At 41.4% G+C, this 14,962-nt stretch overlaps 1 protein-coding gene across 1 annotated transcript in view; it reads left to right on the forward strand.

Annotated features, from left to right (window-relative positions):
- The window catches only part of decr1 (2,4-dienoyl CoA reductase 1, mitochondrial), a 50,923-nt gene that overhangs the window by 13,762 nt on the left and 22,199 nt on the right, over positions 1 to 14,962 (forward strand). The window contains exons 6-8 of the mRNA XM_080427048.1: positions 3,149 to 3,248; positions 12,521 to 12,593; positions 13,730 to 13,876. Coding sequence (XP_080283174.1) covers positions 3,149 to 3,248; positions 12,521 to 12,593; positions 13,730 to 13,876 — 320 coding nt within the window. The remainder of the gene's footprint in view (positions 1 to 3,148; positions 3,249 to 12,520; positions 12,594 to 13,729; positions 13,877 to 14,962) is intronic.

The following is a 14,962-nucleotide window of genomic DNA, read 5'->3' on the forward strand; positions in this document are numbered from 1 at the left end:
TGCTGAGTCATGGCTCTTGTAGTGGCGTACTGCAGTGGAACCTGACCCCGTACACGCCCACTCTCTAGCTGTGGGTCACCCAGGTCGGTGGTTCTCACACGTTTACGTTTCCAGATTGATACGTATTTGGTCCACGAAAATGTCCCCACAAGTATAGTATAATTTGAGAAACGGACATTGTGAAGACCATTTTCCTTCTCCTCACCAGAGAAATGATTGTTTTATGACTACAATTAGGAAAAGATTCAGGTTAGGATTAGACATTGAGAAGTTAGTTTAAAGGTTGGAGTTTTCCCTATTTTAGGGTTATTAGCATCAGGGGTCATCACCATGCCAGCTTGTGATGGACATTTACATCTATATTTTATTTTTGCCACAGACACACAAAATAAGTGATCAATAATTCTTTACCAGAAAATACATTATGAACTCCTAATGTGCTACACATTTTACAATTATAGTGCATCTGCATTATAACCACTGAGCCACAAATAAATGTAAGCCATTGTTTTAAAAGCCAATCTACAAGCTCACAACACATTACATCATGACATGTTGAAAGATTGTAGATCTGGTATTTTCGAAACATTTCAGAAATTGTTCTAATTATTTATTTATGTATTTACTTGGCCTATAATGACATGCCCAAAATGGGGATGCCAGGTGTTAAAGAGGTTACCTAATCTGAAGAAAACCTTAAGACTGCCAGGAGGCTAAGACAGGCATTAACACATTGCCTGCCAAAGACGTTTAAAAACGTCCTGAAAAAAAGCTAATTTAAAAAAAAAAAAATCTCTAATTTTTGTTTTTTTTAATTTTTTCGTTATTCACAACGAATTAGGAGATAACAATTTTCACTTCAATGTTAAAATTCAAACGGACAAACAATTCACATTGTTTTTTGGTTTAAAACTACTGGTTTTGAGCTATTTTCAAACATCAACAACACATGTCAACAAGGTCACAATGACCTTGTTGACATTTGTGAAACCACACCTGAATCTCATCTGTGATTAGAAACCATCTGGGGATCAATCAATCATACTGGAGAAAAATATTCTGTGGCTACGCGAAAAGGTACCAAAATCGTTCAAAACCCTGGCAGTCAATGTGTTGTTAAATGTGGCATGATGGAAGTCTATTCCGTATTTTGGATTTAAATAATTGGGTCTTATCAGTACAGTTAGTGCTTCCATCGCACATTACATGAGCAAAGGGCCATTTGGGTGCAGAGGTGAGTGGGTGCGTGTCATATGGTTATTGTAGAGATTGCTGGCTTTTCAAAGGACAGTGTTACTTGAGGTCAGGAGGAGATCAAGTTCTACCAGTTCTACAGTACCTTACCAATACATTTTTTTTGATTGGTATGGTAGCTTCGATAGTTGTGGTTTATTTCCATTACGGTCATATCTTGATGAGAAATCTTCTGTCGTGATGAGAAAGTCTTAGACGTTGCATAGTTGTGGTGTAAGATATGTGGAACAATGGAAAAAATGGTGATGAGTGATTAGATAAGGATAAAGGGCATGACAGGATTTAAAGGAATGCACAGTGTCACAACTACTTTCATGCAAGGGCTCCTAACTTTAAAGGTTTCATGACGTTCAGTTTTACCACACTAAAACTAAAAAATCCACTCCATTGATCCATGGCAGGTGTTTTTCTCTCACATTTCTAAAGCCTTTTCAACTGCAATGAAAAAATAAATCTTTGCCTGCGGGTGTCGCTCTTGAGGGATTTTGCCTGTCAATCATCGCCTCTGCTCCGCCCCCCCCCAAAGGAAAGGATAGGGGAGGGGAGGGGCGAGGAGGAGAGTGGGTGGGATTAATGGCCTGTGACTTCACTGCCGAAGGGCCAAGCTCAGATTACTTTTCAGCCTAATTATTCAGAAAACCCTAGACCATAGAAAATCCACTGAATATTCAAAGTTCAGATTTTTTGGGTGTAATTGAGGTCATAAAACCCTCCCAAAAAAACATAGCAAATAAAAAAAAGTGAAAATGAATGTCATAGTAGAACCTTTAATGAGAGGTGAGCAAATGCATAAGCTGGAGGTCTGATGGTGATTGTGGACCCCAGGCTGTGGATCAAGGGTTTCCACCGATTATGATTGTGGAGTGTTATTATAGTTGTATATTGTTATTTTTGGACATTTGAAACACTTTCTCTCAAGGGTGAAAATATTTTTCAACCAGCGTTACTTGTCCAGTTCTGCCCTCCTTTGCTTTTGTACCAAATGGATCCTTCTGAACATATCTGTTTCTGATCTTTTCCTACAGTTTAATTGTCTGACCACACCACATAGGAATCCATTGTCTTAAAACTATTCAAAGGTGTCTCCAACAAAGGATTAAACACACATTTTGCTATGTCCGGGAATTGAGGTAGCTATTATCAAACATTACTTCTAGCTGTCTTGTCCTCACCTGATGCAATCATGTATACTGTAGTTCCATGTACAATACCACAAATCTCCTGCAACATACAGTGTTAATGAGCATGTCATCCCGACACTTTACGAGTCAGCAAAATGATTCGAACCGATTGTGAATATTTTGTATGTTTTTTCATTATTATGAAAAAAATAGACTATTTCATTTTTTTTCAAAAGAAATAAAATCAAATGGGTCACGGACACGTTTGTTTCAGCCATCAACCCAATCCGTTCAAAGTTGGTTAAACACGTATCTGTAGATGACTGGGACCCTACAGATTATGTAATAACTTGGCTGAGATCCCATCGCTTAGCTGAGGACCCAAGAAGGAGAGCTGTACCAGACACTCACAAGGTTATCCCTGACCGTTGTTGTTGGAAGTTCTTATGACTGTTCATATGATTCTTTTAAAACCACTGTTTTGAAAGCAATGTAAGTAAGGCTACAGTACTGTATGTGCACGTGACACCTTTAAAATAGAGCTCCACTAGCTCAAAATCCACAGCACATCCCTGCGTGTACGGACATGTTGATGACCCCTTAGACTAGTTGTGCAGCAATGTCACACATCGAAAAATGACAGATCTAAAAAGACAGATCTCCCAACGTGTTTTTCAGCTATTTTCTGCAGGGTCCTAACATGTTGATGTCCCCGCAAGTATATTAAATATAAATGTGTGTGTGTGTGTGTGTGTGTGTGTGTGTGTGTGTAGGGGCAGCGTTCCTGGCCATCACCACCATCTATGCTGAGTCAGGCTCAGGCTTCGTGGTTCCCAGTGCTGCAGCCAAGGCTGGAGTGGAGACACTCTGCACGTCAGTGTTCACTCAAAAGACCACACACACACACACGCACACGCACACGCACACACACGCACACACAGTGTTTCCCCAGGAATAGCTTTCTTTGGACAGGGATTTGAACGTTGTGCAGTGATGTAGTACGGAGTAAAGCTGCATTTATACTCGCATGATGTTGTCACTTGCTGTGCACAAAACAAACCTGTTTTAATACTTTTCATTGGTTAAATATTTAGAAAAACCCACAGATATAATTTCAACCTGGCTGGCTTCCCTACTGTATTCTGGTTACGTTATTATAGGTGAAGACTTTTCAAAATATATAGGCTAATGTTTTCAAATGCAGTGAAAAATGATAGAGATGGCTATTTTCTCTACTTTTTGTCATACAACAAAGTATAAAATAGGGCATTAATTTATAGAAAAAAATAGAGATACAAGGTTTCTGCCCCACAGTAACAATATAAAATGCTAATAGGCGCTGGGCTGCATCCGTGGCCATGTCCAATAATAGGACCTTGGAGAATAAACAATTCAGACACTAAACAGGCAGTTCAAAGCATCATTTACATACGCTATAAGTATTAATAGCTGACAAGTGACGATAAGCTGACATAGCAGGGTGAGAGGATATGATTCACAGCAGATTGGGGTCTTTATCGCTACACTGCTGTGTGCCTCACAGGGAGATGTCAAGAAACTCATTTAAAAACGCTTCACATCGCCTCTGTCTGTATTTTGTATGTCCAAAATCGATACTTTTCAGGAAATGAAAAAAATAAATAACCCGTGTTCAATGGATCCAATATACAAGCTCTTGTTAAAACCTTTTTTTTAAAGATATGTTTTTGGCTTTTTCTGCCTTAATTGATAGATACAGATACAGTAGTCTGACAGGAAATGGGGAGAGAGAGATGGGGAGTGACACGCAGCAAAGGTCGTCGGGTCGGGAGTCGAACCCACGACATAAATCCCATAGACACACTTTTCACTTGGGACTCCCTCTTCCTTTCGTGTGTTGCCTAGGTGGCGCCTAGACTCTAACCCTAACCCTAACCTTTACCCTAACTCTAACCTCACATAAACTATGCCTAAACCTAACCTTAACCTCACAAAAACTATGCCTAAACCCAACCTTAACCCTAAATCTTGACAAATCTTCTCTTATGGGGTGCACAAAATATTTGCAGATGGGGTTTCGCAGCCGAATTCATTGCGAACGCAGCGGAAGGAGGCGCGCCGAAGAAGGCGCGCCTCCGCGCAAGTGGAGCTTACTATGAAACCGTGCTCGGCTTGTGTGTGTGCGTCTCTGTGTGCGTGCACTGCCTCAGCCCTGTGTGCAGCCAAGTAAATGTCCAATATAGACGTACCATACATCAAATGAAAGGCCTTTGAAAACTGAACACACCTGTCAAGGTTGCGTTTAAGCCCGCCCCTTCCCCCGGAAGCCACGCCCCGGAGAAGGTTCCTAAAAACTCCCCATTGAAACCCCATGTTAAATGAAAAGTGCCCGAATCGCTCCGAAACTTTTTCTACCCCCCCTAAGTGGGGGTCTACGAACAAATACTTCGGGCTCGGATTTTGGCTCCGCCCCCCGGAAGTGGGTGAAACAGCCAGTTCAAACACTTTGTTGAATTGTTCAAAAACATTCACAGTTTTTTTTTTGTGAATTTGTATTTTTCTAAGATGCTCCTTTTAACGCAGATTTTTTTTGTATTTTTATATATTTTTTTATTGGTTACTTTTTTTTAGATTTCTTTTCATTATCATTTAATTGTGTTGGCGTTCGCTTCCCGCGTTCGCGCGTCTTACTTGTATCAATAGGCTCTCTGCACAGCAGCTATATTGGAAAGATATTGGGCCTCTTCCTTACTTCCTTCACAGGTGTTACCAATTACACTAATAAAGGCTCTGTTCCAATTAGTGTAGGACAGTGGTTTTAATTTCAAGGACCCCCATAACTCTGAGAGTGTACAAATGGAACCAAATGGACCCGTAAGGGTAAAGGGTACACTCTCAGAGTTACACACCCGTAAGGTTCCATTTGGAACCCCCTCAAGGAACCATAAGGGTACCTGGACCACACTTTATTTCCGGTAAGCCAGCATGTACAATATCAGCACTTTTGTTAGTTTGACCACAATGGAACAGAGCCTTAATTAGTTTAATTGGTAACACCTGTGAAGGAAGTAAGGAAAGAGGCCCAATTTATTTCCAATAAAGCTGCTGTGCATAGAGCCTATTTGGGATCTGTCCTTGAAATGAAGCCGTTTGAGATCCACTGGTCTGTGGGAGCATTACGAGAGGATCTCTAGTGGTGTTGGACATTAGAACAGATCGCTGTCTGGGTGTTAATAAATATTTAACCAGCGGTCATTAGCATAACGCGGGGCCAGGAACATTTAATTAACATGGTTGAATTTGGCTCTCTTCCTCGCTCTCTCCCTCAGGCACACATGCACACACATACAGTAGGCTATATATTTGTATTACTATATATAGGACATCACAATTTTAGACTTTACCTTTTTGTGTGCTACTTTTAACCTTCACAATAATACATACACACGCACGCACGCACACACACACACACACACACACACACACACATAAAGCTCTTTCTTTTTCTACAGTGTGGTCTATGGAGGGTGTAGACCACTGGTTTTAAACAGATTTTGTCACACACACACACACACACACACACACACACACACACACACACACACACACACACACACACACACACACACACACACACACACACACACAGAAAGCTCTTTCTTTTTCTATAGTGTGGTCTATGGAGGGTGTAGACCACTGGTTTTAAACAGATTTTGGCCTCAGGTACCCTCTTTCCGTAATTTCTGAGTCCAAGAACCCCCCTTTACCCACCAAGGAGCGACTCCCACCTTCCCTGCTGCAACAGGAGGCGGAGACAAACAAAGGGCTGTGCGGCAAAGTTTAGAAAAGTAAAACATGTCCGCTGCTGCTGTGTGGCCGGTGTGCTGTGGACTAGGTGAACACTAGGGTGACCAGAAGTGTGCTGTGGACTAGGTGAACACTAGGGTGACCAGAAGTGTGCTGTGGACTAGGTGAACACTAGGGTGACCAGACGTCCCCGTTTTGCCAGGATAGTCCCAGTCTGTGTGTCCCGAGTCCCGACAAATACCTCTAATACCACTAATAAGTCCCGTTTTTTCCACATTCACCACCAAATTGTCCCAGTTTAACAGTTGTTTTCGGCAGTTCCATGGGCTTTTATTATGTTTTATTCATGTACGTGCTCACCTAACCGATCAGAAAACACGAACAATGCAGTGTCTGAATTCAACGCTGATGTGTATCAATCAGACGTTGGCCTGTATGCAGTGGTGTAAAGTAACTAATTGTACATTTACTCAAGTACTGTACTTACTGTACTGTACTATACTACAATTTTGAGGTACTTTTACTTTACTCGAGTATTTTCAATTATCAGTACTTTTACATCTACTCCACTACATCTCAGAGGCAAATATTGTACTTTTACTTCACTGCAATTATTTGAAAACTTTAGTTACTAGTTACTTTGCAGATATAAATTATTACATTATAAAACATACATTAACGGAGGCACGGTGGCGCAGTCGGTAGTGCTGTCGCCTCACAGCTAGAAGGTCCTGGGTTCGATTCCCGCCGGGGGACGCTGTGGGCGCTGGGGGCGTTCTTCTCCTCCGCGTCATCAGCGCCCATACCCTAGGTGGGGTTGGCGAAAGGGCCTACTCTGTGTGGAGTTTGCATGTTCTCCCCGTGTCTCCAAGGGTAGTTAACACATTGGGTGCCAGCATTTTTTCATAACAACTTACGTTGGGTGCCAGCATTCTCCCGATTGACTGCGCTTTGCTGTTTAAAGCTCTAGACTCCACGAGGAGCAAATCCATGTAAAAAAAAACATCCATTCATGTTGCGCGATGACCCTGGCTACAGCCTGGAACGATAACATTTCACTCGCGAGTTACAATGGGGGGGGATCGCGCATCGCGCATGACCGGTTTTCCCCACCGGAAACAGATTCGGAGATATAGGTGTTTTAAAGAAGGAAATAGACAGGAAGTGGATGGCAGCCATGTTTTTGTTTTTCCGGTGATCTATCTGGCCTATCCTTCTCAAGATCACAATGGGTACTCCCAGAGCTGCTCTAGCCCCGCCCGTGTGGAGAAAAACGAAAAAAACAAAAAGACATATTTCACGGTCTGGACCGTGTTCGGCACCGGACCGCTACTCTGCGCAAACACGGTTCAGACCGTGTTTGGCACCCGATGTGTTAATACCCTCACAAAAACATGTAGTAATCCTGGTCACTATACCGCCTCCCCCATGACAGCCGGGGCGCCTGATGGAGGGGAAGGGAACTGGTTGGAATAACGTGTTCCTTCCACGCGCTACGTCCAACAAGGGAAACTCCCCCCTGTCAGGTGACAAGAAGGTCAGTTGGCTCTCATGCCTGAAGGAAGCATGAGCTCGGCCCTGGCCTCCCTACTGTGGGGGACTGGTGTAGTGCTGGTGTAGGGCTGGTGTAGCGCCCAGGATCACTTAGGAAATTGGCACTGGGTGAAAAAAATGGGTTACAAAAATCGTGGGATAAAAAAATTAGTAAAAAATAAATAAAACATACATTAACCACACAAGCTCACATCGCAACGCGTTGTGAGCTTGCAGATCTGCTATTTTCAAACATTTTAGTACTTTTACTTTTGGTACTTTAAGTACATTTTGATACCAATACTTTTGTACTTTTCCTCATGTAAATTTTGAATTCAGAATTTTGAATTCAGAATTTTGAATACATTGCCGTATTGATACTATTACTTAAGTAAAACATTTGAGTACTTTTTCCACCACTGCCTGTATGCAGCGCCTGCGACTACGTTTTCGAAAGTATTCGAGAAATGTTCACACACAAAACAATGTCACGCCCAAATGCAACGTGGGTATTTCAGATGGTTTCGCACACACCCATTTGGCTGAAAAACACAGCGCTGCCACCGCTGGCATGAAGATCTATTCATCCGTTCAGACTCACTCTGCTCCTCCCAACGATATTTTGTCATAATGCGACGGGCCCACCCCTTCAACAAAACAGAGTCAGTCACCTGCGACCTGTCACCTCTCTCTCTCTCTCTCTCTCTCTCTCTTTCTCTCTTTCTCTCTCTCTCTCTCTTTCTCTCTCTTTCTCTCTTTCTCTCTTTCTCTCTTTCTCTCTCTTTCTCTCTTTCTCTCTTTCTCTCTTTCTCTCTCTCTTTCTCTCTTTCTCTCTCTCGCTCTCTTTCTCTCTCTCTCTTGCTCTCGCTCTCGCTCCCTCTCTTTCCCTTATCCCGTCAGTTGGACTTGTCCCAAAATGTGCTGCTGGATTAGCGTTCATCTGAGGACAGAGAGACGGCAGGGCTATTTATAAGAGTCATTCTTCATTAGCGCTGGAGGAGAGAGCAAATGGAGGGATGCAGAGAAAGTCTCTCTCTGACACAACACATTATGCGCCATCCGTTTACAATGACTGAATTCATTCTCTAAACTTTGGCTTTATCTCGTTATCCGTCATTTAGACTCTGTTGCACGGCGGTGCCGCTTGCCAAAAAGATTGCATCATGTTGTTAGCTTGAAGATCGGTTCTTCTTCATTAAGCGAAAACTTTAACTTGAACCTGACGCCACATTCATTGAAAATAGACGATCTACAAGCTTAGTAGATTGTCTACTTTAGCCATTTGTCCTACAACAAGGGATGACATTTGGACTTTACATTATTACATTACATCAGGGGTGCCCACACTTTGTTTTTATTTGAGAACTACGTTTAAAATGACCAGCTCAACCAGATCTACTCACCAAAACAATTATTATTCCATTGCTGAAAATAGTTTAAAACATTTACCTGAGAGGGCTTTTGAATAGCGGCGCTGGCGCTACATATAAGACAAACGCACCTGGAATGTGAAATGGAGGGGGATAAATGGAATGGGTGTTTTTTTTTATAACTTTGTAATGCTACTGACGTTTGTGCTTAACACTCTTGTAAACAAAGTATTGTATTGTGGGTTTGAGCTGACAGGCCCTTTTTGATGTCAATCAATCATGCCACCTTAATTCAAGTGGCAGATGCCAAAAAGAGTTTTTTTTTATATTAACCCTTCCATTGTGTTAGGGTCATAGTTGACCCATTTTCAAGTTTAAATAGGTAAAAAGTACCCTTTACATTTCTTTATTGGAACAAGGCTTCATGATATCCTCAGAAACGTCTATTTTAACGCAACAAAATTAATTACCACCATTTTAGTTAATTCTGATGGTCTTAAAAAAAGTGACACCTGTGGTGTTAGCGGGTCAAATTTGACCCGGCAGAGAAGTGTGGCTCAATTCCCCCCAAATTGTCAATATTCAATGTTTACATGTTTGAGAGTGAGAGAGACTTGTCCTCAATTAGCATTTGCTATCAGGAGTAAAATAAAGTTTGAGTTTATGAAAAATAAATGACTTTTTACCTTCTATTGTATACGGGTACATTTTGATAGTGACACCACAGGTTCCACTATCACCAAGAAGATGAGACAAGCCAACACGGCAATGGAACGACGGGTGTGCGAGTGCTTCCACCTCATGTTCTCTCTCTCAATCGCTCTTCTCCTCTGCATTTAATCTCTTGGTCTTTTATATCCCTATTTAACTCTGCTCTGACGTCACCCAACAACGCAAACCACTTAACAACGGCCATTTGCACAGCCTTTGGCAGTTCCTACCTGAACACAATTCTCTTAAAATGATATATCTTTTTTAGGGGCATGTAATATAATGTGGTCTACCTGCACAGTCTTTGTGATCGCGATCTACCTTTTGGGCATCCCTGCATTACACTATAGGATTATGTCATAGGACTTTAGTGGTTAAGGCCTGTCCACACCAAGAATGATACTATGACAACTATAACTATAACACCAAACCAATTGCATTGGGATCAGAGTGATTTGATGAATGATAAAAACACTGACGGCCAATCAAAATCCATCCCCATTTACAGGGTGTCACCACGTCAACACAACACATCTCTCACGCTCACCATGTTTACAGACAGTTATGGCCAGGGGTCATCAACATGTCCGTACATGGATAAACATGTCTGTGGCAAGACTTGTCTATGTCCGTGGCACATGTATTTAAAAATGTGTTTGAATAATTGTGGTGACTCATAAAGGATGTCGAGATGACATGCTCATTAATATGTTGCAGGAGATTTGTGGTCTTGTACATGGTACCCGTACACATGGTACCCGTACATGTTTGTATCAGGTGAAGACAGCTAGAAGTAATGTTTGCTAATAGCTGCCCTGAAAATGTCAAAACGTGTGTTCAATCCTTTGTGGGATAGTTTATTTTTATTTTTTAAGACTATGGATTAATGGAGTGTATGAGGTGTGTCAGACGATATGTGAGTGACCACAGTGAAAAATGGTGCAGGAAAAGAGCAAAAACAGATGTCATCTGTTTTTGAGCACCAAGCCAAAGGAGGGCAGAACTGGACAAGTAGAGCTGATTTTGGTCAATTAAGAGAAAGTGTTTAAATTCAATAATAACGATAAAAACTACACTAACACTCTACAATCATAATCCATACATATAATCCATACCTTAGACTTTCTCATCAACATAGACTACAATACCCGTTCACCTTCCTGGAAACCTAATGAAATATTGAAGCTACCTTGACAAACAAAACAATAGTTTAGCTGGTAGAACTTCCTGTCTCCTCCTGTCCTCAAGTAACACTGTCCTCTGAAAAGCCATCTGTCTATATAATAATATATAATAATAACCATAGTATAATACGCACCCACTCACCTTTGCAGCTAAGTGGCCATTCTGCTCCTGCAATGTAAGATGGAAGCACTGTCTGTACTGATAAGACCCAATTATTGAAACATGGAATATATTTGGACCATACCACATTTAATGCCTGTCTCAGGACTGCCCCTATAGCTGCCAGTATACAGAGGACGACTTCAGTCTCCAGGTTTTCTAAAGTATAGCTAACCACTTTAACCCTGCCATTTTAGCTATTATAGGCTAAAAAGAAAAGAAAATGGCTGATCTACAAGCTCACAACATGCCTGAAATTTCTGGGCTTTTCCCCCAAAATAATTTTGATTTTATTTGTATTCATATTTTTGGCTCGTTGCTCATTTAAAAATGTGTAGTGCAGTGGAATAGAGTAGACCCTATGACACATCAGTCATTAGTGCTGTATACATTCAGGGCTATAGGCCTATGTGTTTCTGGTATTGATCAATTGTTTTGCATGTCTGTGACCGTGGCAATATAAAATATTGATGGCAATGTCCATCACAAGCTGGCATGGTGATGACCCCTGGTTATGTGCTTTCAAATGCCACCGCGAGTGACGGCAAACAATCCCTGTCCAACATTCTATGAGAAAATACACACTAGCGCGATTATATCGTAATTATTATGGTGCACACTCACTTTCCAGAAATCTGCAGGTCGGATGCCACTCTTAGTTATTTTTATCGTCTTTTAAAACACCCCCAGTTAGTTCCCCCCTTTCTCTTCTGGTCGATGTTCTAAATGAATGGAGAGGCATCACCAAAAGTTTAGTCTGAAGTAATTGTGCCGCTTTTTAGTCTCTTATTTGCAGACGCTAAATTGTAGGATAATCTATATGCCACCCAACCAGTGTTGATTTCGTCGACTAAAACTATGACGAAAAATGTTCTTTGACTACTTTTTTTCACTGACGAAAACGAAATAAAAACTAAGCTACGATGACTAAAATAAGACTAAATATATTGACAATTTCGTCAACAAATATAAACTGGACTAAAATGTTAGGGAGGGACTATTGGAGAAGAGAACCAGTAGAACTAAAAGACAAGCCATTTTATATTTGGTTGCGCTCGGGTGTTGCACTCTGAAAATAGCAGATCTACAAGCTCACAACGCGTCGCAGCGCGACGCGTTGTGTGCTTGTAGATCGCCTATTTTCCCCATGCAACCAAGTGTAAAATCGACCATTACGACGCAATCAAGGCACCGCCAAAATACATTTTAGTCGACTAAAATCTTATGATATTTAGTCAACTAAAACTAGACTAACAATAAAACATTTCAGATGACTAAAATATGTCTAAAACTAAATGGAAATTGATTCAAAAGAAAACTGAATCAAAATTTGCCGTGAAAATCAACACTGTACCCAACTTAATGATATAATAGAATATCTTGAACATCTTGTCTGTCCAGGTCCCTGGCAGCGGAGTGGGGGCGATACGGCCTGAGGTTCAACATCATCCAGCCTGGGCCAATCAGGACTAAGGTAAGACGGGAGTCAATCAGAATGAGGCCGACTCATTCAAAATGTCAATTAAAATGAAAGTTACTGTCATTTTGTTAACCGCTTGAACCCCGGCATACCTATTCTGTGGGGAACATTCGCCTAAAATAGCCGATCTACAAGTTCACAATGCGTCGCAACTTGTCAAAGAGATTTAGAAGTAAAACATTTTTTAGGGGGCCCTTCGGGGGAGCTGTCGACAATTTGCTGAAATGAGATGTATAGGTTAATCAAATATCAAATGTGTGGGCCCCTCCTCTGTATTTACAGCAGTGATTCTCGCTGGGTTTGAGGCCCTGACAAGGGCTCCTGGGGCCCTTCCATATATGATGGAATATGATTAACTATTTCATATCATACGCACCATACCTGTAACTTTCACTAGCCCCCCCCCCCCCCCCCCCCCAAAACAGAAAACGTTTTTTGCAAAACAAAAAGAAAAATTTCCAAAATACTTTTTAGCCTAACAAATTGGCAGCCCAGGGGCCCGTGCGGGGGTTAATCCGTCCCTGCCCCACCCACCCTGCTTCAGACGGGCTGGCACCTTTTTTAAGCATTTACATTATTTTGTCATCATGCTAGTTGATATAAACCTGAAATGAACCTGTCTGTTTTGGGGGTGGCAGGAAGGGGGAGGAGCTAAGTGGGACAAAAGCCGTTCGATGCTGAGGGAAGCCTTTGGTATTTGGTGTATATAAGCTGTTACAAATCTGTGAGACTTGACTTCAACTGAGGTTGTTTCCAATGCGATTCTGTGCTGCTCAATTGTACGTCCTGAACTCCTTTTGATATCAAAATATAATCACTCATTCCTCTGAACTGTGAACTGTCGTCTTTGCCTTATTTTATCTGTCTTATTTGACTGAGTTGGAGTCCCCATTCAGATATCCACCACACAACGTGACACACCGTGAGCTTGTAGATCGGCTATTTGGCGTAGATCGAAAAAAGAACACACCAAGTACGGTGCAACTCAGGGCCATTTTTTTACTAAGAACAGAGGGTTCAAGTGCAGAATTTTTAAAATGCGTTAACATCATCAATAAATGGTAAAATATGAAATGAGCAATACAAGATGAAAGTGCTTGTTTTTCTTTGTTATTGTTTGCATCATGTAGGGGGCCTTCAGCCGCCTGGATCCCACCGGGATGTTTGAGAAGGCCATGATCGGTCGGATCCCAACGGGCAGACTGGGAACACCTGGAGAGATCGCCAACCTGGCTGCTTTCCTCTGTAGCGACTACGCTAGCTGGGTGTCTGGAGCTGTGAGTACACAGATACACCAAGCCAAATGCCCATTGAGGTTTTTCGGGGTCATCCCTATGTTCCCCAGGTTCTATGTTCCCCACTTACCTTAGGGTTAATTAATAATAATAATACACTTTATTTGTATAGCACCTTTCATGACATGAAATGCAGCTCAAAGTGCTTTACAGAGCAAGACTACAATTACATTTACAACTAATTGAACAATAAAGCAAAAAAAGAAAAGCAAAAGCATAAAACAACATTCAAATAATGTTAGTTGCCGAGGAAGGACGTCATAATGAGATGCGAGGAGGATGGAGGAATCGATGGGGTTAGATTTGACAAATGGGAACGTCCTTGCTCAGTGAAGCGTTGTTTTGAAACAACCTCGATTACTTATCGTCGCTGTCAGGTTGAAACCTTGTATGTCTAAAAACTGTGACTTTTCAGGAAATGTGAAAAAGAACCCGTGTTCCAATGGATCCTACTGTATGTAGTTATTAATCACAATATCTGGTTAATACTTTGCATTGGTTCAATGTTTATAAAAAAACACAGACACACAGTAAATTACTTTCAATTTGACCTTTTTTGTCTTCCAAAAATAGCTGATCTACAAGATCAGAACGAGTTGCATTTTGGTGTGTTGTGAGCTTGTAGATCTGCTATTTTTGCTACTTTTGTGTGACTTTGTAGTATGACTAAGTAGGGCATTAATTTACGGGGGAAAAAATAAACATAAGAAGTTGAAAAGCGTTGGAACATGGCGATACAAGGTTACAACGTTATGTTGTTATAGCTTGTTACCCTTCGGTTGTGACCATTAATCAATCACATTTTAAAATAAACATTTTTACGTGACTAAAATACAAGCTGATCAAATGTTCCGTCGGCTCTAAATCATCACTTTTGGATCCCATCTACCAGACAGCGTCGTTTACGTAGCCTGAGGAATCCAATAACTTAACAGATTTAAATTCTTACGGCAAAAGAAAACTTTTGTAAAGTATACACTTGAAGTATCCTTGCTCCATGCACCTTGCAGAGCCTTCTCTCTAGTCTCCTCAAGAGGCAAATTACGACTTGGAACGCGGCGGAACGCG

The sequence above is a fragment of the Gymnoscopelus braueri genome, assembly GCF_963280865.1.
Source record: "Gymnoscopelus braueri genome assembly, chromosome: 4".
Lineage (NCBI taxonomy): Eukaryota > Metazoa > Chordata > Actinopteri > Myctophiformes > Myctophidae > Gymnoscopelus > Gymnoscopelus braueri.